Genomic DNA, 25,358 nt, shown 5'->3' on the forward strand with positions numbered 1-25,358 from the left:
TGGTGCCCATAGAGAGAGGAAGAAAGAGGATGGACAATAGTAAAGTTAACAGAAAAGTTGTGACTCACTTTACATTTAATCAACACCGAAAACATACGTTAAAATTCAAGTGTAGATTCTAGATGATCCCTGTCCCAACAGGGTCATATACAAAATACCAAATGTCCGGGATTTTTTCAAATAAAGTCAAACTCCTATGAGGCCGTACAAATCACGCTGGTAATAGGAGTTGAGATGGGGTAGATAGCAGTCTACGTTTCGACCCAAGGTGGTGTAGGATAGTTGATCCTTACAATGCGGGTCTTCTTCAGGACATGTGGGGGCGGGGGGGTAGTGTGGGCAAACCTCCTAGGGTTGAAAACAAATTTAAAAAAAATTGTGAATTACTGGTTTCAGGGCTATAGGTCCCTATCAAAGCCGTAGCGGTGAGACGCCGCCCGGGAACAACATTAAAAAACACTGAGGGCTAACCATGAGGACATATTGTGTGAGACATTTACCTGCTGTGAAATGCAGGTCTACGTGTGACACGAATGATCACAAATGTCCGTTGTGGAAATTCGGTCGATCGTTTGTAACAAGTAAAAGGTTCAGAAGGGAACTGCCTTATTTTCAAAAGCGGCTGGACTATTTCAATCAGTCCATGTCTGGAAAGAAAAATGAAAAATGAAGGGCTAATCAATTAAACGTCCCCAGAGTGAGTGCAACTCTGGCGTAGGTTCTCTAGGCGAGCTTACCCGTGGGCATTAGTCCTGCCTTGTTACGGAGGGTGTCTTAGTGCAGATGGCGTCTCCTATGATCAGGAAATCTGCCGGTGAAAGGGCGGGCTGGACAAATTCAACAGTCCGTGTCTGAAAAAGCGGGAAAATAGGAGGGCCAGTGAGCTGGAAGTCCAAAAGTTGCCACACACAAGGAATTGGGTGTGCTGACAGGCTTACCCGTAAGCGCAAGGCTTTCTGAGTCGACAGGGGTGTCTCAAAAGTCGATGGCGTCTCCCGTAACCAGGAAGTAACCTGGGAGGGGGCGTGGTAACCCTTAAATACGCGGCTGGTGAAAATGAATGAAAGACTATGCCGCGGTTGCTAGGCAACCATACTAGTGTAGAAGTAAACCGGTGGGTGAAATCGTCAGTAAAATACCGCCCTATATTCAAAAACTTGGCCGCATTAATCAAATAGTGGGGTGAGATGAATAGTTCCCTTTCCAGACAATATAATAAATGTGGGCAAATATATTATGTTAAGTTCAATACAGTGGTTCAGACGCATAAACCAATATGCATATATAAAACAGTCAAAAGATAAGACTAGATCGTCTAGCTGCAATGAGAACACAACAGTTCAACAAGTGCTGGCACATTATGCTACAGTTCCAAAAAGCTAAATGCACGATAAACAGTAAAAAGTGGTATCGATTGTCGTCATTAGTCACACCGTGCAACTCGAAGCAACTCAATAAAAAAAGTCATCAACAAACATTGGAATCTCATTTCAGAGGACCTTGACATTAAAGATCTACCATTACACTCCTTCAAAAAGGCCAAAAACATCCGTGACCATGTGGTCTGCTCACTCCTTGACACCATGAATGAACCTACTATCACCTCAATGTGGAATCTCCCACCGATTGTGGGGCACTTCAGATGTGGCTCTTGCAAAGCATGCCCTGCAACCATACAGACTAAAGAATTCATTTATAAACAACTACGAGTTACACTCAAATCGCACACCAATTGCAACACCACCAACGTGGTATACTGCATTATATGTCCATGCGATTTACCCTACGTGGGACAGACACAGCAACGGGCCAAAGTTAGGTTTCTCCAACATTGCAGCAGGATCAAATGTAAGGTACAAGGGGCTCCAATGGTAGAGCATTGCACTTAACAAAATCACTCACCGGAAAGCCTGAAGTGGGTCATCTTAGAGCAGGTTAAACTTGGCCCCAGGGGCGGCAGTATAACCCCTGTTCTGAATGTCAGGGAACTTAAATGGATTAATTTTTTCGACTCTGTAAAGAATGGGTTAAATGAGTCTGAGAATACCTTTGCCCAACTGGCCAATCTCTGAGTCTCTTGAATATCATTCTCAACCTACTTACGAATATCTGTTTTTTAGCATTGACCATATATCTGTGTAATGCATCCAACCGCCTTGTTGGCAGGTTCATGCTGATAAGTAACCTTTTTTCTAACTGTTTATCTTATCTTTAATTCTGACTATTACAGCGTACACCGGTGTAATTTATGGAGATGTCATGCATTAAACCGCCCTGTCGGTAGGTTCATGCCGACATTTGATACTACTTTTAACCCTGTAGTAGCATGTGCCAGTATCTGTTGAACTGTTGATTTCTCATTACAACCAGACGTTCTAGTTTTATCCTTTGACTGTTTTCTACATGCATTTTGGTTTATGCGTTTGAACCGCTGTTTTGAACTAAGTATATTTGCCCACACGCATTATATGACTAATGACGACAATCGATACCACTTTTTACTGTTTATCGTGCATTTAGCTTTTTGGAACTGTAGCATAATGTGCCAGCACTTGTTGAACTGTTGTGTTCTCATTGCAGCTAGACGATCTAGTCTTATCTTTTGACTGTTTTATATATGCATATTGGTTTATGCGTCTGAACCACTGTATTGAACTTAACATAATATATTTGCCCACATTTATTATATTGTCTGGAAAGGGAACTATTCATCTCACCCCACTATTTGATTAATGCGGCCAAGTTTTTGAATATAGGGCGGTATTTTATTGACGATTTCACCCACCGGTTTACTTCTACACTAGTATGGTTGCCTAGCAACCGCGGCATAGTCTTTCATTCATTTTCACCAGCCGCGTATTTAAGGGTTACCACGCCCCCTCCCAGGTTACTTCCTGGTTACGGGAGACGCCATCGACTTTTGAGACACCCCTGTCGACTCGGAAAGCCTTGCGCTTACGGGTAAGCCTGTCAGCACACCCAATTCCTTGTGTGTGGCCACTTTTGGACTTCCAGCTCACTGGCCCTCCTATTTTCCCGCTTTTTCAGACACGGACTGTTGAATTTGTCCAGCCCGCCCTTTCACCGGCAGATTTCCTGATCATAGGAGACGCCATCTGCACTAAGACACCCTCCGTAACAAGGCAGGACTAATGCCCACGGGTAAGCTCGCCTAGAGAACCTACGCCAGAGTTGCACTCACTCTGGGGACGTTTAATTGATTAGCCCTTCATTTTTCATTTTTCTTTCCAGACATGGACTGATTGAAATAGTCCAGCCGCTTTTGAAAATAAGGCAGTTCCCTTCTGAACCTTTTACTTGTTACAAACGATCGACCGAATTTCCACCACGGACATTTGTGATCATTCGTGTCACACGTAGACCTGCATTTCACAGCAGGTAAATGTCTCACACAATATGTCCTCATGGTTAGCCCTCAGTGTTTTTTAATGTTGTTCCCGGGCGGCGTCTCACCGCTACGGCTTTAATAGGGACCTATAACCCTGAAACCAGTAATTCACAATTTTTTTTTAATTTGTTTTCAACCCTAGGAGGTTTGCCCACACTACCCCCCCCGCCCCCACATGTCCTGAAGAAGACCCGCATTGTAAGGATCAACTATCCTACACCACCTTGGGTCGAAACGTAGACTGCTATCTACCCCATCTCAACTCCTATTACCAGCGTGATTTGTACGGCCTCATAGGAGTTTGACTTTATTTGAAAAAATCCCGGACATTTGGTATTTTGTATATGACCCTGTTGGGACAGGGATCATCTAGAATCTACACTTGAATTTTAACGTATGTTTTCGGTGTTGATTAAATGTAAAGTGAGTCACAACTTTTCTGTTAACTTTACTATCGTCCCCCCTCTTTCTTCCTCTCTCTATGGGCACCAGAAACCAATTATAATTCTATTGTGTAATGTGTACTACTTGACTATGATGATATAAATGCATGGTGAATAAAACACTGCATTTCTAGAGTAAGTTTGACTTTTTCTCTTTTCAATCTTTTGAAAGATTTCTTGATTTTCCCTTTTTTTACTTACTCCATATTTGTTGGGGACCCCTCTGTCTATAACAGCTCTGCAGATGGCACAACAGATGCTGCAGTCCACAGGTAGCATGTAACTTCTAGGCCCTGGGTGCATTTTGCGCACCTTATACCAGGGACTTTAATTATATCCATCAGGGGGTAAGTCAATGTAACTATGTTTAAAGGGAGAGCATAGCTACTTTACTCCAGTTTAGCTTTGGTAAAGTGCACCAGTTCTAAATCCAGTAAAACAAATAGGGCAAATACTGAAGGAAATCATGCCAAGGACGGTAATTTCCAATTGTCACATTATATGCAGAAGATGTTTTATTATATTTACAGGATGTCTGCTCTAGGTGGCTGTATCTCTGTAGAAACAAGAGGTATTTTTGCTATCTCAGGACTAAAAATGAATCTGACTAAGTCCTGCATTTACCCTCTGGCAGTACTCAATGACAAGAAAAACCCAATACTCCCTCACCGCACAGCACGCTCACAGGTTGAAATTGATATCTCATATATTGAATTACCATGGCGTGACTGTTTCTAGAAAGCAAGTAGTTGCGAATGCAGACAGCTCTGTCGCCTAAGGGCATCAAGGAAATTGGTTGAAGTTTGGATAAAAGTGCCTCTTTTTACATCTTGATGGGTGGCTATGACCAAGACATTGCTTCTGCTATGCATTTTTAAAAATTTCTCCACCATTCCACTTGTTATACCTGCAAACTTCTTCCAGGACCTCAACTCCATGTTGATGGAATAGATAAGGGTTTCTGGGAGGTGCAGAGTCGCATTATCCAAACTGTACCTCTCAATTACTGAAGGTGGCATAGAGGTTCCTCTTTTTTGAGGGCCAACGTTTCTCAGATGGAATCCCTCTTCTTGTGGGTGCAGCCAGATATTGCCTTTGCAGATATCTGCAGAAGATCAGAAAGCACATACCTTGGATGTCCCAGAGATGTTGATCTGCTCCGGACCCAAAATTGTTTGTGTGAAGGAAGTAATAACCTTATCTATATTGAATAGAATAAACATCACATAGGTAGAACAACTTTTTGATGCGGACTCCCTCATGTCCTTTGACAGATTGAGATTAGGGATAGGTATTGGTTGACATCTTGAGAATCTTTTATTTAATGCCTGCAGCACTGTGCACAGAGGTCGGGACAACATAGAAGTAAACCACAAGCAAACCTGAAATAGACCTAACACTGCAGATACTGCTGACTTGCGAAGGATTGCGATTAATGATTATTCGTTTGTATAATTCCCCGAGAAACAAGGAGCGTGTGGGTATGGGCTTTTTCAAACAAAGCAAAGTGTCACATTTGGTTGAGGAATTTTCAGATAGAGGGAGCATCTACACTCGCACATATACATAAAGTCTTCTGAAATACCAGACTGAAACTTATCCAGCGTCATTATGTGCATCAGTCCTAACTTACACCATTTAAGTTACATAACATGTTCCCAAAGTATCCCAGCCATTGTTCCATGTGTGCCACAGTGAAGCTAACCTTCTACTAAATGGTATGGTCATGTCCTCATGTGAATGTCTTTTGAATGAAGGTTGAAGAACTGGTCCTATCGTACATGGGGAGGCAGTATCAGGGAACACCCCAAGCAAATATCCTGGGTATTGTACTGAGAACCAAGGCTGAAAAAATACAAGTCTTGGCATTGATTTAACTCTGGTAATAGCTAGAAGGGCCATAGCAATCCAGTGGAAAACTCGCCCCATGTCCATTCGGTCTCTGCATGGCAACTAGAGCAAAGTGGGCACAAGTGGAAGACACTGCATTACGCTGCATCAATTCCAAACTGGGAGGTCCTGTAGGCGTTACTAGCCTGGACACAGTGCTATAGAAGCTGGCCTTGAAGTCTGATGACAAGTCAAGTAAGCTGAGGTCATTAGGTTTGATACAATGGTTTAAATAAAATCACATGCCATTACTCCTATCTTTTAACCTAAAGAGTTTAAATCTAATTACAGGGTCACCTGGTGAATATTTACCTCAAACTTACCAAATGTGTCCCTGTGAATGAAATATGTACATGAAAATAAAAGTCTGATGGTTTTATTTTCCTCTCTCATTTTACAATCTCTTACAATGTCATTTGGATGCTAATCATCATAGTGCACAGCTTTTTAATATACCCACTGTGAATAAGACACTTTCCTTTGCATGATGGCTTCTGTTGTTATGTATTTGTTATAGTTTAAACCAATAAAATGACAGCTCGAATTGTTATATCTAGGCCTACCGAGAGCAAAATTCCAAAAGTGGCAACGAACTGTAAAAAATCTCAAATAATACAATTTAATCTACTGCTCACTCTGCATTATGTGATTTTCCCAGCCACTACATTTCCTATTGATTTAGTCTTGTTGGTAGGAGAAGTCCCTTGATATTATGAACAGATTTAGTGCACAGCATTTTTGCACCTTGAAAGGGTATCCTGAAGTTGCTTTTTTGCTTCACTTCAAAGTTCCCGCCCTTGTGTGATGAAATCCTTCTTCAATTTTTTGCATTCTGTCACTTCCTCACAATTATCTATCATAATTCCTAGTTTTTTTTTTTCACAACCAAGTTTATTGAGCAAAAGAATGACAAGCATGAGGCACCTTCCCACACCAAGGTCACCACATCAAGATCAATGCAAGGATCACATACACAAGAAATACTTAAGCAAGTATCAATGAAGCTCAGCTTTAAAATCCCAACTACCCATCCCAACCCCAACTACACCCCCACCCGTACCCACTATCCCCCCCCCCCTTCCACACATGTACAGAGGCAATACAGAGATGGTTCATATAAGAGAAGCAAGCATGAAGCAACCTGGGATGTGCCTTTAGGGCCAGAGACAGCGCTACGATCAAATGTCCTCCTCCGGTTCCGCCGGGGGTTCCAAGGAAAGGCCACGATAGTCAGCCCACCGCTTCCAGATCTTGAAGTGCTTGCGCGGGCAGCCCCGCGCCTCAAAAATCGGTTTCTCAAGACCCATAAAATAGTCCAGTCCCGCCTTCCATGCCGACAGGGGGGGGGTCCTCACAGATTTCCAGGCCCGAGCCAAGTCGCGCTTAGCCACCACCAGGCCCAGAAGCAATAGGTGACGTTTATAGATGTTGCCCCCAACCCCGTCCATGACGTGCAGCAGGCCCAGCCGGTGGGTACGGGGAAGATCCCAGCCCAGGACCTCAGCCAGGCAATTCCATACACCCCTCCAGAAGCCAGCCAGGCGACCACATGACCATACTGTGTGCAACAAGGTGCCAGGCACTTCACCACATCGCAGGCACTCCGATGACTCAATCAAACCAGCCCTCCACAGTCGTTCACGTGTGTAATAGGCACGATGTAGATACTTGAATTGTATGAGACGGAGCCGAACCGCGATAGCGGTGCCACGAGGAGACTCCAGGGCCTCTCTCCAGTCGTCCTCGTCCAGAGTGCCCACGTCCACCTCCCAGGCTTCCCGGAGGGAGCTGAGAGTAGACGAGCAGTGAATAACCAGAGTCTGGTAGATCCTGGAAACCTTCTTGTCTCCCAGGTCGCCCATAAAGACTTTCGCCTCAATTGGGCTAAATTCCGGAAGGGAGTCAAGGCCGGCAATGCTTGGGGCGAGGGCATGTCGCAGCTGTAAGTAACGGAAAAACTGGGACTGAGGCATTTGGAATTCCACTCGGAGGTCTGCAAAGGACTTGAGGGTTGCGCCGGACACGACGTGGCCCAGTTGAGTAATCCCAATAGTCTCCCAACCCCCGAACCCAGCCAGAGTCGCCAGCTCTGGAAGCAGACCGTTGTGCCACAGCGGCGTTTCCGCCGTCAACTTGCCCCACCATCCCATGCGGCGCAAGGACTGCCGCCACACTGCAAAGACCACCCTTGTCACCGATGGCAACCCACGGCGTATACGTGCCGAGTATAGAACGGTGTGGAGCGTATGGTCACCCATAAGATGCCTTTCCAGGGCATATGCCGGATCACTCCTATCCCCATACCACCAATCGTTAAGAACAAGCAGATGCGATGCTTGGTAGTAGGAGAGGAGATCAGACGTGGCCAAGCCACCACAGTAGGTGGATAGAAAACATGTCTTTAAGGCCACCCTGGCTGCTCCGCCCTCCCACAGGAAGCGGCCCAGCACAGAGTTCACCTGGCGAAACCACTCCATGCCTATAGGGTGCGGGAAATGTTGGAGTTGGTACAGCAGTCTCGGTAGCGCCACCATCTTAAAGATGGCCGACCTCCCAAAGATCGTAAGCGGCATCCTGGACCACGTTTTAACATCCGTCTGGACCCGTTCCCACACCGGTAGGACACTACGGGTCCAAATAATTCCTAGTTTTTAATAACAACGTACAAAAAAACTGCCTCCAATATATTGTCAATGTACATATATAAAGTGAGTGTAGGTCCACTATTTTTAACACTGCCTCAAGCTACATTTTGGGGGTCATTACGATTGCGGTTTTTCCGCATCCTCGGGTCCGGCGGAAGCCACCGCCGGCCCCGAGGATGCGGAAAAACCGCAGTGGACTGACCAAAGACCCACCGCCACATTAGGATGGCTGGTGGGTCCTGGTTTCCGTCCGCAGCTTTTCCGCCGTGGTCGGATTACAACCGCGGCGGAAAAGCTCTAATATGGTGATGGTGTCTTCCAGACACCGTCCACCATATTAGGATGGCCAGTGAGTTATGCTTTTCCGCGACGGGTTTTCCGCCGTGGAAAAGCATACGGAACTTCACTGCGGGGGCCCGTTGCGGGCCCCCTAGGTGAAGGGGGCTGGGGGGTGCACATGGGGGGGTACCTATGGTACCCCCCTGCATTTGCATGCAGAAAGCGGCAGGCACCGCGCGGTGCCTGCCTCTTTCTGCATGCAAATGCAATGCGTGCATTTTTAACATTGCCGCGGGTGCAGCTTGAAGCTGCACCCGCCGCAATGTTAAAAATAGAGGATGTGACCGCCAGGGTGGCGGTCACATCCTAATTGCACAGGAGGGAACTCCGCATGCCATGCGGAGTTATATATATCATCCAATCCTTCGTTTCTTTATGCAAAAAAAGGCGCTGGCACCGTGGGATTCTTAACAAAGAGGAATTATTTTATTCTATCAACGAAAATGGCTTTACGCGTTTCGGCGGGAAACCTGCCTTGTTCACAACAACTTCACAGTGGGTGCTACGGGAATATATACAAGGTTTTTGGAGCTTACTAGTGACGTACATCGGTTGCTATGGTACCCCTCCTCATTTTCATTGACATGGAAAAGGTATGTTGCATTCGGCCAAAAATTCATTGCATTACATTTAATCTTTCTTTCAAATTAGATACTGCATTGGATAAAACAGCAATTCATGTAAACCGTTTCCACATAATTTAGTTATGTTTGATTTAAAAAACATTTTATGAAGATCTTATTTGAAAATATACTTTACAATTAATGCTGTTGATAATATATCCTCTATGATATGTCTGTTTTTTCATAGGAATGCAACAATGATAACCATATACGCAACCCCTAGGTTTTGTGCAAAGAAAAAATTATTTTGAATAGTGCAACTTAAAAATGTGAAATAAAATGAAATAACACAGTACTGAATTACATTATGAGCTTCATGTCGCAAACATGTATCAATTTCAGTAGACCATTTGTCGCCATTATTACATTGTGTATATATATATATATATATATACACACACACACACACATATATATATATATATATATATATATATATATATATATATATATATATATATATATATATATATACACACACACAAACAAATATATATACATTACTGTGAGGAGGAGCTGGATGTACAGTCAGAAACACCTACATTGGACACATTGGAATGGTTTCCCCATTACCTTTCCCCGTCTTCTCTCATGTTTTTTCAGAGCTGGACCGGGGACCGCTTGCCCTTTAAGGCGTCAGGCTTCCCGGAGGAGTCGTACAAGTCACGTGGGGCGGAGTCCTTCAAATGGGATGCCGCCGAAGGAGGAAGTCGTTCTACAGGACCAACCGACGAAGAACGCCAGGAGAGGATGCTTGCTAGAACCTACTCGGTTTTACTGCAGGACAGCCCTGGAAGCCTACACCCGGAAGAAGCTGACGCGAGGGAGAAAGAGAGCCGGAGCGGTGAAGAACCCGAGGACGGAACAGACGGGCAGTCAGACCCTAGCTGGCAACGCGACAACTCGAGCCACGGCCCTGGAGGGACGTGGCTCCACAAGGTACGGGGACGCATTTCCTCTGTCTGGGGCCGCGCACTGGAGGGAGTGAAGGGAGGGGAAGCTTCAGAGTAACGGGCCAGTCTTAGCGCACACGTGACTCACTGGTTACGGTTAAGGAGACAGCTCCCCACATCCCTCGTCCCGCGTCAAACCTATGTTCTCCGAACCAACCCCTTACAGGATTCTTTTGTTTTTCTTTCCTTTTGGGTATCGGTGATAGACGGCCATCAATCCTGACACAAGAAACCGCAATAGAGAGGAGGTCGAACCCGACTACAAGTCCCAGAAGGCTTTGCACCGGAAAGTGCTATATCTTGGTTGAATAGACTGTAAAGACATTAAATACGAACTGTTTCCCCTTGAAACCCTTGTTTGTTAATAAACCCACTGAACCAGATACCTTAACTCCTGGTCTGCTTCTCCACCACCCCACAATTACACACACACACACACACACATACATACATACATATACATACATATACATACATACATAGACGGTATAGTGGTCGATATTCAAGTGTTGATATTCTTGTAGGTCAATATTTTTTACCTCTATATTCTGACACACAACACTTTATTACAAAGGCACTGTTTTTTAACTGTGTATAAAATCTTAAAATCCCTGAGCTATGTCATTCGCTCATAAAAGACATTCACACTTTTTGAAATGATCACAAACTGAAAATACATGATGTCACTCAATGGTTTCAATGAACAAATGGAATAAATTGGGTTATTAGTGGATAGGTGTTGTATCCCCACTCAAATAATAAACAAAATCCATGTCACAGTGAACTCCAAAAGTCACTTAATACACTTGAACGTAATCCTCTGGTAACTTGGCAAGATGTGTAAAGTATTTATCCACCACTGAAACAGTAATAAAGTGAACAAACAGCACAAGACAAATCCCCAACCAATTTAGATTTTTTTTATTTTAAAACATAAAATGACACTAAAGTTTAAAAATACAATCAGTAGAACCGGAGTTATGGATTGTTAAAGCTTCTAGTGAAAATAGAGTCAAAAAGTACAAAGATTTAATTCCGGTTATTAGGTCACGCTGGTACAGGTCAAAGTTGCAATTTCAGGCAGACCACAATGGAGCATGCATCGGATACAGGGACCAGTTTCGTCCTGCTGAAGATTTTGCCTTCTCTGAGCCCAAGTCCACAAATGGAGAACTGCAGCGGAGCTTCACATTGGCGGTTAGCGTCAAGAGACCAGTGTGGGCTTGAGTAGAAGGTATGGCTTTGCAGACTGCGCTGTTCATTGTGAAGAGTCAGTAGTTACTGGAGCTTCGCGTTAGTGGTCGATGCGGACTCTCGGCGCTGGTTTTTGCAGCGGACACAATGAACTAGTCATCACTGGAGATCTGTGTCACTGGGCGTTGTGGATGGTCGGCGTGTGGCACAAAGAGTCCGTTTGGTGTAGCGAAAAGCCGTAAAACTTCTGGATGTTCACCTGGTACGCAGGACTTGATATTTGAGTTAGGAGGAGTGCGCTATGATGCCAGCCAAAGGTACAGAACCTGGTGAAGCACGTCATGGGGATCAGGACAGCACAGGCTAGCAGGAGGGCTTTAGGCAAGTTCAGGTAGGTTCAGTCGGTGCTGGTCAGCTGGGCAGATGAAGGGAGGCATCTGGAAGCATTTTGTGTCCCTGTAGTTCAAACAGGTCAACCAACTGACCCTTGGAGTCACTTCTGGGGGGCCTGGTTTCAAGTCAAGAAGGTCCAAACTTGCTTCTTCAGACACCAGGGCAGGCAATCTTGTCAATCTTCCACAGGTCCAGGAGTGTTCTGATGAGAGGTTCTGAATGTGCCACTTTTATGCCTAGTGCCAGCCTATAGGTGTGGGAGACCCCCTTTGTCTAACCATCTCCCTTTCCTGAGTTTGGCTTTAAATCGTATAGGGTAGCAAAGGGCAGGTAGGCCTAGGTGTGAGTTGCAAGTGGCACTTTCAGAATAGTAACTTAAGAAGAATCATTTCTCTATCTGTTCCAAAACTCAAGCTATCAAGTATAAAGTGTGATAAGGTAAGCTAGTGCTGGAGAGATAGTCTTAAAACAATGAAAAATGACTTTTCAGTGTCAACACATATTCCACCTTTTAAATACCATGCATCCTGCCCTATGAGCCTTCAAGGCCTATATATGGGATGACTTAGAAGTAGTAAAAAGGAAGGTTTAAGTCTGACAAAAAGTTTATTTTGCAAGGTCAAAATTGCAGTTAAACTGCACTACAAGCTGTACTGTCATTCCTAAGACATGCTTTGAAGTGCTACTTTAGTTAGTGGCACAAAGAGTGCAGCAGGACCATTGGTAGCATATAATGTAAAGGCCCTGGGTAAATGTAGTACTATATACTAGGGACACATTAGTAATTTGAATGTGCCAGTTGGGGGGTGTAGGCTAATGTTCCAAATCTAAAGGAGAGCGCACAAGCACTTTGCCACTGGCAAAGGGGAAGATCAGAAAGTCCTAATGCCAACAAAAATTAGTTCAGCAAAAATGGAGGGTGAATGCACAAAGACTGGGGAAAAGCCAATTATAATTTTTCCCAAGTATTTATTCTTTTGCTTGTTTTTCCCGTAGCTTTTCTCTTAAATGTTACTCCCTTATATTGTTTTTCTCTGTAGATGTGGATCACTCCACTAGATTATCCTGGTCTTCTGATGAAGGTAACTGGTCACCCGCAATGAAATTAGGTACGTTTTTAAACATTCATGTGTAACATCTTGGACACTGAATGAATAAACTCAGTACTGCATTATAATGAATAGCAAATAAAGTAAAAATTTAATCACATTGATCTACTTGTAGATGAAAATTATTCAAAGCTTTTTAGCCCCATAGGCAACGTAGCAGTGCACTGAGCTTCAATCAATTGCTGGGGACTTCAATCAGGCATTTTACAAAGTACTGGGCTAGAGGTCCTTCCTGGTAGCATGCTTAAGTGGTCAAATATAAGTAATATTAATAATAATAACCTTGAGTTTGTAAAGCGCACAGCTACCTCCGAAGTGGTTTCCCGGCGCTGGGGGCCCTCAGGAAGATTAAGCGAGCTATTGCCAAGAGTCACATGGTGCTGGGCTGACCTGACGCTGGTGCCAGGGATAGAACCGTGAGCCACGTGGTCCGGAGGCAGGCACCCTGGCCGCTGCGCCACACCTCTTCCACAAGTAAATAGTATTAGTTTTAACTGCGTGCTCCTCAACTAAAGTTTTTCATAAACTGACCTACATTCTACCATCATTTCGGTTGGGTAATAGCACTATAGGCTTTAATGATAGTGAAGAAAACATCTAATGTCTTTCTTTACATTAAATCCAAGCAAATACATTCTTTGCCTGACTGAAAGAATAGCGAAAAAAATTAGAATGCGTTCCTTTTCTAAAAGCAGTCCCATTAGGAATATGAAAAGCTCCACTTCACAGAAGAGAGGGTCTGACTCCAAAGCTGTGTAGTTGTCTTTACTGCTTTGGCTTGTGATGTATTACTGAAGAGGTCCTACAAAGGTCCTCATGGTAAATTCTAGGAAACCCAACTGTTCGGATAAGAGGTTTTGACCATCAGAGGACTGCAGTGTAGCTCACTGATGTGTTTTGACAGTGAGGAAGAGGGGCTGTCATTATACCTGAAAAGGTTAATAAGTGATCAAAGGAACAATTTTGAATGAGAAGGATCTGTCATATCTGGTGAATAACTATCTCCAACTATATCTTGGACCTTTGTTGGTCATTTTTATATGGGTGAATCTGTGTTGCTTGTCTAGAAGAACAACACATCGATCAACGCTGACCTTCTAGAATCCAATGGCAGGGCTGTCTCAAGAGCACTGCAACAGGTGCACCTGCTCTTGGCACTTACCTCGGGGATGCCCTATTTAGAAACATGAGTTTAAAAAGCACCTGCTGTAGAGTTCCTTGTATGTCCAGCAGTTTTTAGGCAAAAATAAAAATGTCAAGATAAATCTGGTGATTAAATGTTCCCGCTTGAGGGAGACCAGAGTTTTGTCTAGTGGCAGTATACACCCATGATAAAGTAGCAGGGAGGGTTAATATGCTTGATGCAAAGAACGAGTACCACTCTAATCCGAAAGAAATATTTCATAGGGATTGGTCAGTTCGATACTACTTTTGTCACAGAAATCCTTTTGTTACTTGCAGTTCAGAAGTTACAACCCTAATATAGCACGGTAAGCTATTAACCCCTTTGATGCTCATGACTAGCTCAGCTCGTCATGCAGTACACTGCTCGTGTGCTCATGACGAGCTGAGCTCGTCATGAACAATGGGAGTAAAGGATCTGCAGCACAGAGGGGGAATTGCTGCAGCACTGATGGTGTTAAGGGTCATCTAAGAACTGCATACAAACTGCATGGTATAGGTTAAATGTTATATATTATCCCCAGTCTTTCATTATCCTAATGTTGCTAAAAAGAGTTAATTTGAGAAAAATATATTCTTATTAGTAAAGCTAACTCCAACCACTGTGATATTTTTATTTTATTTTATTTATTTTGAAAGTTTTATATAGCGCGGACAAGATCTTCGCAGATATCAGAGCGCTTTACAAAGAGTAGTACATGAGGGAGCATAGTCAGACAGATAAATCAATAGGTCAAACAGTACAAATAGGTGGCTGCAAAGCCAATCATGTGAGTAATAAGATAACTAATACAAATAAGCAAAGGGGTCAAACATGTAGTACAGATCGGTGCAGAGTATTAACAGAGTTCGAGAAAATAATTCAAGTGTATTTAGCCAGGAGGATAGCTTTTACTTCATTTTTAAAGAGTATAGTGGAAGAGATAAGCCTGGTTTCGGGCGGGAGTGAGTTCCAGATCCTAGGCGCCATTCCTGAGAAGGAGCGCTTATATGTTTTTTCCTTTCGGAATCTTCGAGGTATCAGCAGAAGATTGTTTGTGCCTCTAGTGTTTCTAGCTCCGCCAGAGATTGTCAGTTTCTGAGCGAGGTAGCCGGGTGAGTTTAGGTGTACCGCCTTGTGTGTCATGCAGGCGATTTTCAGATGTATTCTGGCTTCAAAAGGCAGCCAGTTCAGGGATTTCAAGTCAGGGGTAATATGGGAGTGCTTTTTTGACCCAGTGAGGAGTCTCGCTGCAGCGTTTAGAGAAGCTCTTAGGGGTGCGGTTGTAGTTAGGGGAAGTCCACAGAGGGAGATGCTGCCGTATTCAATTCGAGGGATGACTAGTGCTTGTACTGCGGTTTGGAAGTCTTTGGCTGGGAGGAAGGGTTTAAGTTTCCTCAGAATATTTATCTGGAAGTTCGCTTCCTTTGTTGCCTTGCTGATATGTTGCTGCATGTTGAGATTGGTGTCGAGTGTTATGCCTAAAGATTTTGCTGAGTCCACGATGGTGGGTTGGACATTGAGTGCGGTTAGGTGTTTAAGCCAAATTTGAGTGGTGGAGATCTTCGCTGGAGGTCAGATCAGAAGGAACTCTGTTTTCAGGGCATTGAGTTTGAGATGATTATCGGCAAGCCAGGATTGGGTGCATCTGATCGTAGAGTTCAGGAGTAAGATGTCTTTGGGGGACTGTAATTTGAGATAAAGTTGGGTGTCATCGGCGTACATGTGAAAGTGTACATTGGATGGTTGTAGCAAGGTGGTGAGAGGTTCCATGACTAGGTTGAACAGAGTTGGGGATAGAGAGGATTCTTGGGTGACACCTAGAGTTACGGGTATTGGCGAGGACATCAGGTTGTTGCTCTTGAATTTCTGCGACCTGTTGTGAAGAAAGGAAGTGAACCACTTGAGAACAGTTCCAGATAAACCCATTCTTGTGTTTAGTAGTTCTAGTAAATTCTCATGTTTAACGGTGTCGAATGCTGAAGAGAGATCAAGGAGGATGAGGAGGCAGGTGTCGTTTTGGTCTAGCATTTGGAGTGCGTCGTCAATTATGTGAGTCATAGCAGTTTCTGTACTGTGTCCTGCTCGGAAGCCTGACTGGTGAGGGTTGAGGAGATCAAATTGTTCAATGTGTTTAGTCAATTGTAGTTGTGCGCATTTTTCCAGCAGTTTGGCGAGAGTGGGAATATTGGTAATGGGACGGTAATTGTTGAGATCAGAGGGGTCGGCTGTAGGTTTCTTTAGTAGAGGTGTGACCTGACCAACTTTGAGGGAGTCAGGTATGCTTCCTTGTTGGAGAGAGCTGTTGATAATTTTAGTCCAGAGAGGGAGAAGCAAAGGGGTAAAGTCTTTTACTGCGGCAGCAGGAAGGGGGTCCGTGAGGTGATTGGATGGTTTCAGGGTGCTGAGCAGTTTGCCAATTTCTTCTTCCGAGTATGTGCCAAAGGTTGACCATGTAGCATTGTTTTTTGGTTCAGTGGGTGCTAGGCACTGGGGTTTGGAGTAGAGGCTTGCGTCAATGATGTTTTGATGTTGATGTTGATGTTTTAAATCATGTGTTTGTGCTGCTCCAGATCAAATACTCTTAAAATATCCAGACTACTAATATAGATGGCATGCGAGTCCTCCAATTTATAATCCTCTTTGTCTTTTGTAACATTTCCTATAGACTGATTTACACATGTATGATTCATTGTTTCTGTATCAATTGTGTGTGATGTAATATACTCTGACACCCTACACTGATATGAGTAGTGCTATAAAACAAATTATCTAAATGCCACTACTGATAATTCATTATCAGTAGTGGCATTTGTGCTGTTGTGTAGATTATTGCATTGGCCTAGCCTTGCTGATTACAGGTCAGAACCCTTTATTGATTCAAATAAAACAAATTATATCATATGAGAGAGGGGTTGGTGGAGCTTGGTGGGGAGGGAATTAGTGGAGATGGATGTTTTTAATGAGTGGGGGCACTAACACAGATTGTCAGACTGGGTGCCACCAGCACTGAAGCCAGCCCTGTCCAAAGGACATACGGTTTCCAGAGACCTAGGGCACATTTGATAACCTGGATCAACTGGAGAATTCAGACACAAAAGCTCTATGATCACCTGGAATAAGGTACAGAGGACAACTGGGAGTGACTGATGCCATCTGTTGCTTATTCGACATTAAAAGGATGGTGTGTGCTAGCTGGAGCCTCAGTCGACTAATGTTTAGACTCTGATGGAAAAAAGTGTCCTGTTGAAGTTATTACTACCAACAGGAAACACATCAAAGGCTGCAGTGATTTTGGTTTATATATCAAGATTCATTACTCCTAGCATGATCTTAATGTCTAACAGGAAACCTGCGAGTAGCAGAACAACAAAGCTCACCATATCCGCAAGGGATGATCCTGCTCACCTCAGCATCAGGGCTGGGTAAGCAGGTCACGAGTGTAGCTGGAGGCTACCAGCTTAGAAAAGGTTTAGAAGTATAATATAGAAAAATAAATTCACAGGCCACAAGGTCACTAGCTGGAGCGCACAGCCACCCCTTCACTGTAACAAGGACTGTGATGAGGGACAGCAGAACCAGGACTAAAGTGTTTTGTACAGGGTGAGCATCTGACAGTACTTTGTTACAAGAGCAACATAAATGCGAAAGCACTGACAACTGTACCTTTTTTCTGTTGACTCCAATTCCGACTTCCATTACTATATCCAACACATCTTTTTTATAGTATCCTAATGTTGGCTCGCTGTAAAGAAGAAAGTAACAATGAATTGTCCTTCTTAGACCCATTGTCAAATAATTCAGTAATTGGACCCGGTTTGTTGGCTGTAGACAGAACATAAACTGAGGTATGCTTTGTCTAGTTTAATGTTTCTACAACACCTATACCAGAGTGAGCTTAATATTATTCTACCCGTAAAACATAATCGTCAATGAATTAGCATGGAAGTCATTAATTAAACAAAAGAAGGATTTTAGGTCCACTTGGCAGATAGTTACTCAGTGAAACCACAGTAAAACGCATTCAAATATCTGCACTTTACGAAATATGTTGCCAATAGCAGAATACCAACACAAACTTGCAAAACTGACTAAGTTCTTATTGCATTATAACGATGCATGAATGGTTGAAAACATCTTCTGAACATCAAATAAAAGAATCCTTGCCTTAGGAAAAGATTTGCATCTTCAGGTAAGGTTTCAAGCCACAGGATGAATTGTCTCTGGTGAAAGCATCTCCTTCAAAAGTAAGATTCTATGTCCGGAACGGAGGAACTGTACTACCTCAAGAGACCGCAGGGTTGACTCAATTGACACTGTGCAGTTCTCTCCAACTGATCTCCTACTGACTGGTTGCGCCTACACCAGGAGTGGTAATCCAGCCACCAGGGGCGTCTGATGTGCGTCACCCATCTTGCACGTTTTTGTCCCGTCTCTGACGGTGCTCCGACTGCCGGATGGCACCCAGTAACAGAAGCCCGATAGAGGGGCAAATTCAGGATGTTTTGGATTTAAGGCTGTGCAGAGAAAAAGGAGGCACAGGAAGTTGGAGAGACTCTTTTCTCAAGGAGTAGTAGGACACTGTATTAAACAACTATTGCATCATCTCAGTGTTTCTTGGGATATACAGTTTGTATTTGTTGAAGTGGTGAATTTTAACATGCTGCAGGAGAAAATAAAGATGAAAGTATTGCATAATCCTTGCATAGGTGTCCTTAGTTGAATTGAAACTTTCATTTAAATTAGCTAGGAAGTTTTTTATTCTTGGGTCTTAATCTCAATGTCTTTACTGTATGCACTATGTATTATTCTTAGAATTACAAGTAAAAGGAAAAAAGCAAGTGACAATAATATTGAAAATAAAGGGCACATTTTTTGTCAGCTTGATCATTTTGTTGTAGATGGCTTTTATTTCGATGATGTTGGATCAGTAGAATATTTGTTTTGTTTTGGACCTTGTTGATAACAATGGTTTCCACCCTCATGCATTTATTTGAGCTTGCCCGGGTATCTTTGAAGGATTTCAGCTACTTATTGTACTGGGATCGGGACACCTACTTTCTGAGTTATGATGGGGCAAACATCTTTAATGGTATGTTGTATGGCCTCGTCTAAGTTTTTATTTTTAAGTTCACCTCAGATGCCACATATACTAGGGATAATGTGGAAATCCTATTTGAGAAGACAACAAAGGCAAACACCATATAAGGGGAAACTCAAATCTCGGTGTAAACAGAAAATTACAACTATACTTATTGTTTCCGCTAAAAAAAGCTCAACAACAGTTTAAAATACATTTAAATAAATAAAAACAACCTCACAAATTTGAATGAGGTTTACGGGGTCAAGAATAACAGGAGTTTGCACAGGGATCAGAAAAGTGAATTTTGTGGTAAACACCACAAAATCAATATTTTGCATCAAACACGTTGGGAGGTTAAACCAGGGAAAATGTATTTGGGGGAAAAATGTGGCAAAAAACTGATACATGCAGAATATAGTGCAATGAAAATAGTTTGCACATATAATAACCCCCATGTATCTTCGACCATCTTGACACTTGGACTTCGCCTGGAACTGCATCCCAGAAGACTCCTAATGCTACTGGTCTCACTGTTCTGCAAGTCTTCTTCATCGTCTGTGCATCTGCCAGGATCTTCAACAGACCTGTGGGCTTCAAGGACACCCAAAGTAATTTCTCTTGGAGTGAAGGAGTCACTCCCCTACATCTGCAGGCCCTGCAACAAAGCTCCCGATGCCCAACGGACTTCAAAAGGCTTAGCAACACAAGTGACGGTTCTGCAACTCCCTTGAGGCCTGACCTGTCCTCTCTGCAATTTGGGGCCAGTATCCCTTTCGGAACTGCTGGGACCAAACACCTATGCACTGTGTCAACTTGCCATTGCCAAGGCTTGTTGACTGCCCTCCAGAGATCTTTGGGCTACAAGAAGCTCCAATCTCCAGCAACTCTTCCTGTCAAGAACAGCATCCTCACTGCATCCTCTGCACTGTGGGCCTTCATCTTGGTGAGCTGCCCGAGGTCCTCTTGCGACTCCTGTGCCTTCGGACTGTGGGTCCTTTTGAGAGTCTTCTCCTGCTCCAGGGCGCTCCCCTACTTGCTCGGTGCCATGCTCTCACTCGCCTTCTTGTGGTGATCCCTTGGTCCATGCTGGTCCCAACATTGCTCCTTCGCTTTCCACGCTTGTTGCAGCTGCCAAGGCTTGCTGTTGCTCCCGCCGGACACCAACTGCCTGGTTCTTGACTTGCAATGTAGGACAGCACGTGCATGGCTCCTGGTCTTCTTCAGCATTGACTGGTCCCCACAGCTGCAGCGACAAGGTCACCATCAGCTCTCCTTAACCATCCGACATCAGTGGGCTTTGCTCTTCTGTGCCTCCAGGTCACCTCCAAGTGGCATAGACTCTTTCCCCCCTGCTTGCAGGTTCTTCACTTCAAGAATCTACCCTTGGATTCCACCAGATTCTTGTACAGTCTTCTCAAGTGGCGTCTTTCCTGAAGTACTCCATTGTGGTCTACAGCAGTTTCCGATGTCACTTCGCACCTATGCACCCAGCTTTCCTGGTGTAGGTATCCTGGTTGCTGGGGTATGCACATGTGGAGTGACTCTCCAACCTTCTGTCTTCTACTAGGTTTCTTCAGGGTCCACTGGGAAGGGTCATTCTTCCCCAACTGCGACTTTCCTTTTGACTTGGACAAGCGGCTGTGTTTCCACTCTGTACACAGCCTCCGTGGGGTTCCTGGGTACTTAACTTGGGTGGTTCCTTGTGTCCTCAGCTCCCCTGAGTCTTCTATTCCAAGTGCTGACTTCGGAAACCACTGTATTTTGTACTTACTTACTTATTGCAATTGAAGTATTATTATGTATTTGTGTTTATATCTCCGGGTAGGAGATATACCAGTGTGTCAGTGAGTGTTGTGTAATAAATGAACAATTTGTTTATATATACACTGTGTTGTTCTTTTTTTCATCTAATCTACACTACATGATTACAGCTGGTAAAATAAGCTGCTTAACACTCCTTCAAGATGAGCCTCAAGGCTGCTCTCCACAGCTACCACTTAGAGAGCTTTCTATGGTTGTCTAAGACCTCTAAAATCACCATAAGGGTTGCCTGGATGAGAGCAAGGTGCTTCACTTAAATAAGTGTGACCCATATACTAAGCCAGCCTCCTACAACGGTACTTTGGGAAACCCCTGACCCGATGGCTTGGTCTGATCATTTCCTACTCCCTTTTTCTTGGCCTATGGCTGGCTTTAAGGGAAGTAGATTACCCATTCAGATGCAGGAGAAAATAATCTTGGAATAAGGTCATTCTGCCTGATTGTATGAAGGTTCTTGATGATGAATCTAAACCAGTATGCAGGGGCAGGTTGAGTGCTGGGTCCTAAGAGGCAATGATTAGAAAGATGGCAAATGTGTACATACAATCACTAGCTAGGCCAGACCTCAGTACTGTAAACATTTGGGAATGAAGTCTTTCTGTGTCATCTGCGGAAGTAAGGATGATAATATACTGCCATGTGACCGTAAGGCAAACCTTAAATTGACAGAGAAGCAGCAGATGAGCAGTTTGTTCAGACTACAGTTTATCATGTTTGGTGTGGAACTGGTGTTTTTTCTGACAGAAGACAATGCACCTGCCCCTCCCATGCTATTCAATGTCTGTTTTTTTTGTTGAAGACACTTTACATTCCTAGTGAATTCGCCAGCTATGACTTTCAAATTAACACAATGTTTCCACAAAATATAGTTTTTATGAAAGAGTAAGTTTAAGACAATAAGCAAAATAAACCTCTTGAAATTTTTCATCCATCTTAGCATGAACTAAAAACGATTTCCTGTTAATTATAAACACTATAACACCATTTTATAAATGTACATAGTAAGTCATTTCACCATAATCTCGCCTGTTGTACCTTCTTACCCGACTCCTATCCTCAACGCTCGAAAAACAAGTTCTGTCACTGTAGCAGCAGTTATCAAAATACCTTGCAAGCAGAAGGCTCCTCAACTTTACTTTCCATGTTTTTTACACAATTTTGTAAAACTCCTATTTAAAGATAGAAATATATTTGCTGTTTTGATCACGATTTAGCATGCGTTCTCTTTGCATCACTGTAATTTCTTACCTTAAGACAGTTGATGTGTTGACAGACCACAGAGTACGAAGGTTTTGGCCATCAAGTAATTCAGAAAAATCCGATTTTACCACAAGCAGATTTTCATAATAGTATCCAGGCACCCTCACTACATATCGAATTTGTCCAGGACTGTAAAAAATATTTTAAAAGAGGTGAGTTTTCAGTCTTATACCATTGACATTTTAGTAATGCAGATTGATTATCATGTTTGAATCTAGCACTAGCACTGAATGACCCTGGCAGCAAATCCTGCAAAAGGATTCAGTAGAGTTGGCAGTCTGATCAAATGCTTTAACCCAACATTTGTTACCATACTCAACTTAAGTTACCATATCGAACATGTATTACCATCTTCAGACTCACAAAACAGTTCATCAAAAATCTTCACTTCAAAGGTTGCAACAGCATGTCAGAAACAACCAATTACTGACATGTACTGTACTTCTTTTTTTTTTTTTTTATTTTTGAAAACCTTTATTTGAGGAAATGGATGCATACAAATACGGGCCTACAACCCGGGGGCCGGCCACGAAACAAAACTGGAAGGCACCATCATCAATTAAAGGCACGGAGTGGTTAGATGATATTACTTATCGCTGTAAGTCAATGTTATTAACTAACTGGAACCACTCGACATAGGATAAAAGGAGGTTAATTTTATATATTAAAGAAGAAAGGATCGGTTGTATAGGTAGCAACATGGTGTACGTGGTGGGGAATAATCCAACTGGTTCATTGCAGTACAGTCAAAAAACAATAATCAGAAAGGTCCATAGCATGCAAAACATAGGTTCGCTTATAGTTCCTCAGTGGTAGTATCCACACCCGACCACATGTACCCAGAAACAGACTGAACAGCGATTTCGTAGTAATAAAAACCATCAGGGAAACTGATAAGTTGCTATCATTATACATCCCAACCCAAGAAATAAGAAAACAAGAATACTAAAGAGAAAGGGAAGTAGGGGGACTCCACGTTACTGTACCGGCCCCCCAGTGGTAATAGCGAGCAACAGTACAACTAGCGAACGTGCTTGGGGGCGGATCGAGCAATTCAGGAGAAACAGTACCACGGGCACCATACTACCCAAAATACCTATCCCTCCCCTCACAGTAACTCACCCCGCATGGTTACGCACAGTCGTGGAGATCCAAGAAAAGGACACAAAAGAGCCATAGAAACAAAGAACTACCTAATAGACCCTAAACCACCCATCCCACCCTGCACTCCTGCAGAAGGATATGGCCTACCCCCCCCAGCAGCGTGCCTGTTGCCCTAATTATGAACCCGAAATATAGGAAAGATAATATAGAGAAACGGAAAAAGAAGAGAAAAAAAAAGGAAAAGCCTGGGGAGAGGAACCATTTAGCCAATGGTACGGCCCCCGCCCCCTGCCCACACACGCCATGAGCGTGGTCCAAAACGAAACTAGCAAGTGTTCAGTTATACGTAAATACTAAAGAATCAACAAAGCATCACAATGTAGGGCAGTCCACAACTCCATTCACCGACTAGTAGTCCTCCGAAGTAAGAAACGGGTTCATCCCAGTCCTTTCTTCGCCAACGTCGCAATGTCCATAGATCCAGTGGGCATAGAACATGGCGATGAAGAAAGGCCGTGGAGAAGTTGCTGGACCTTCAACGGAAGCAGCCAATAGAACCCCCTCTCCCGAGGGCAATGCAGAAACTGTTCACAGCATCCATGTATACCAGTGTCAATGAACACCAGCGGTTCCACCCGTTCTGGTATCGGATCATCGCTATCCCGACCAGAAATCGGGGAACAATCAACGACCTCACCGGGCCCATCCGTATCCTCAAGAGCGGCCCCGGGAGCAATGGCGGTCATCACATCCCCCTGCGCACAGGAGTCCCGGACCATGGTCGACCTCCAGGTCGTCAAAGCTTGCAGGACGTCGCCAATCGTGGGTTCGAGCTCACCAGTATAGGCCCAAGCGGGGCACAAGGGCAAGAAATCGGCATCCCAGGACTCCGCACAGGACATGGCAACAGCCGCCATTTTGCGACAATTGCGCCGTCTCTCCGGACTCATCTCCAGGGGTGAGCTCAACAGCAGAACCCCGGCGGGACCCCCCTCAAGCGCACAAACAGCACCCAAAGCACTGAAATGGTGACCACAAAAGAGGGGGACCCGCCGGTGACACCACTCCGCCAAAATCCCTCTTCGCCACCGAGCAAAGGAGCCTGGTACGGCCAGACGGCAACAAAGGGGGGCGCTACTAAACTCGGCGTCCCCAACCCACAACTCGCCGCACACCACCTCTGGAGCACTGGACGGTTGTCCCAGGCTTGTTCATTTGCCTCCGGGCTCTTCGCACATCGGCATTTCGGACGGCCCTAAACCTCCACCCGAGGCCGCCGCCGACACCTTCTCGTCGGCAACTCGCTAAGGGCGAGGCCCCGGTCTCAACCCCGGGGAGGCCGCAATTTCCGGGAGGACGCCGCTGTGGATCCACCGAACACCGGACCCACCAGGATGGATGGTAAGTGACTGCAAAGCTCTGCATATAGGTTGTTGTCTGTTTTGGGCAGGATAAGCGACAGGATATTCGAATTTAGGCAGGTAGGACGGCGGAGCCGAGCTAACGTGCGGCCATCTCGTTGTCGAGCTTGGCTCCTCCCCTCATTCCTGTACTTCTTAATTCCTGACATTTTTGCAGCAAGTGGTATAAAACAAGGTAAAGAATTCTCCTGCAAAGATCTTAATGGAATCAGGTAAAAACAAAAAGGTGATGCACACAATGTCCAATGTCCATTTTGCCAGCTTTCTTTTGTTAGAACTGGATCTGATAGAGCTCTTCACAGATCCGGCCTGTGTAGCTATGTCTCCAACTTCTTATAACTGTACGCTCTCTTCTACAATGGGCAGCGGAATCTGAATAATCTTCTTCCAGAAATTAAGACTATGCTAACATCATCGCGACTAAGAAACAAAAACTAGGAGTAGAAGTAAGAAGCACTGAACTGAAATCTAAAGAAGGAGTGAAATTAACTCAGTTGGGACCGGCATAA

General features: G+C 44.1%; 1 protein-coding gene across 4 annotated transcripts in view; it reads right to left on the reverse strand.

Annotated features, from left to right (window-relative positions):
- Positions 1–25,358, reverse strand: part of FAM234A (family with sequence similarity 234 member A) — a 460,740-nt gene that overhangs the window by 159,084 nt on the left and 276,298 nt on the right. For all 4 annotated transcript variants that reach the window (XR_015300694.1, XM_086941371.1, XM_086941370.1 and 1 more), the window contains exons 8-9: positions 22,313–22,453; positions 17,827–17,905 (exon numbers count right to left, since the gene is read on the reverse strand). Coding sequence is in view for 3 of the 4 variants with exons in the window: in XM_086941371.1 (XP_086797497.1) it covers positions 17,827–17,905; positions 22,313–22,453 (220 nt within the window). In the remaining variant the exon portion in view is untranslated. The remainder of the gene's footprint in view (positions 1–17,826; positions 17,906–22,312; positions 22,454–25,358) is intronic.

This window comes from Lissotriton vulgaris, chromosome 10 (genome assembly GCF_964263255.1).
Source record: "Lissotriton vulgaris chromosome 10, aLisVul1.2, whole genome shotgun sequence".
NCBI classification, from domain to species: Eukaryota; Metazoa; Chordata; class Amphibia; order Caudata; family Salamandridae; genus Lissotriton; species Lissotriton vulgaris.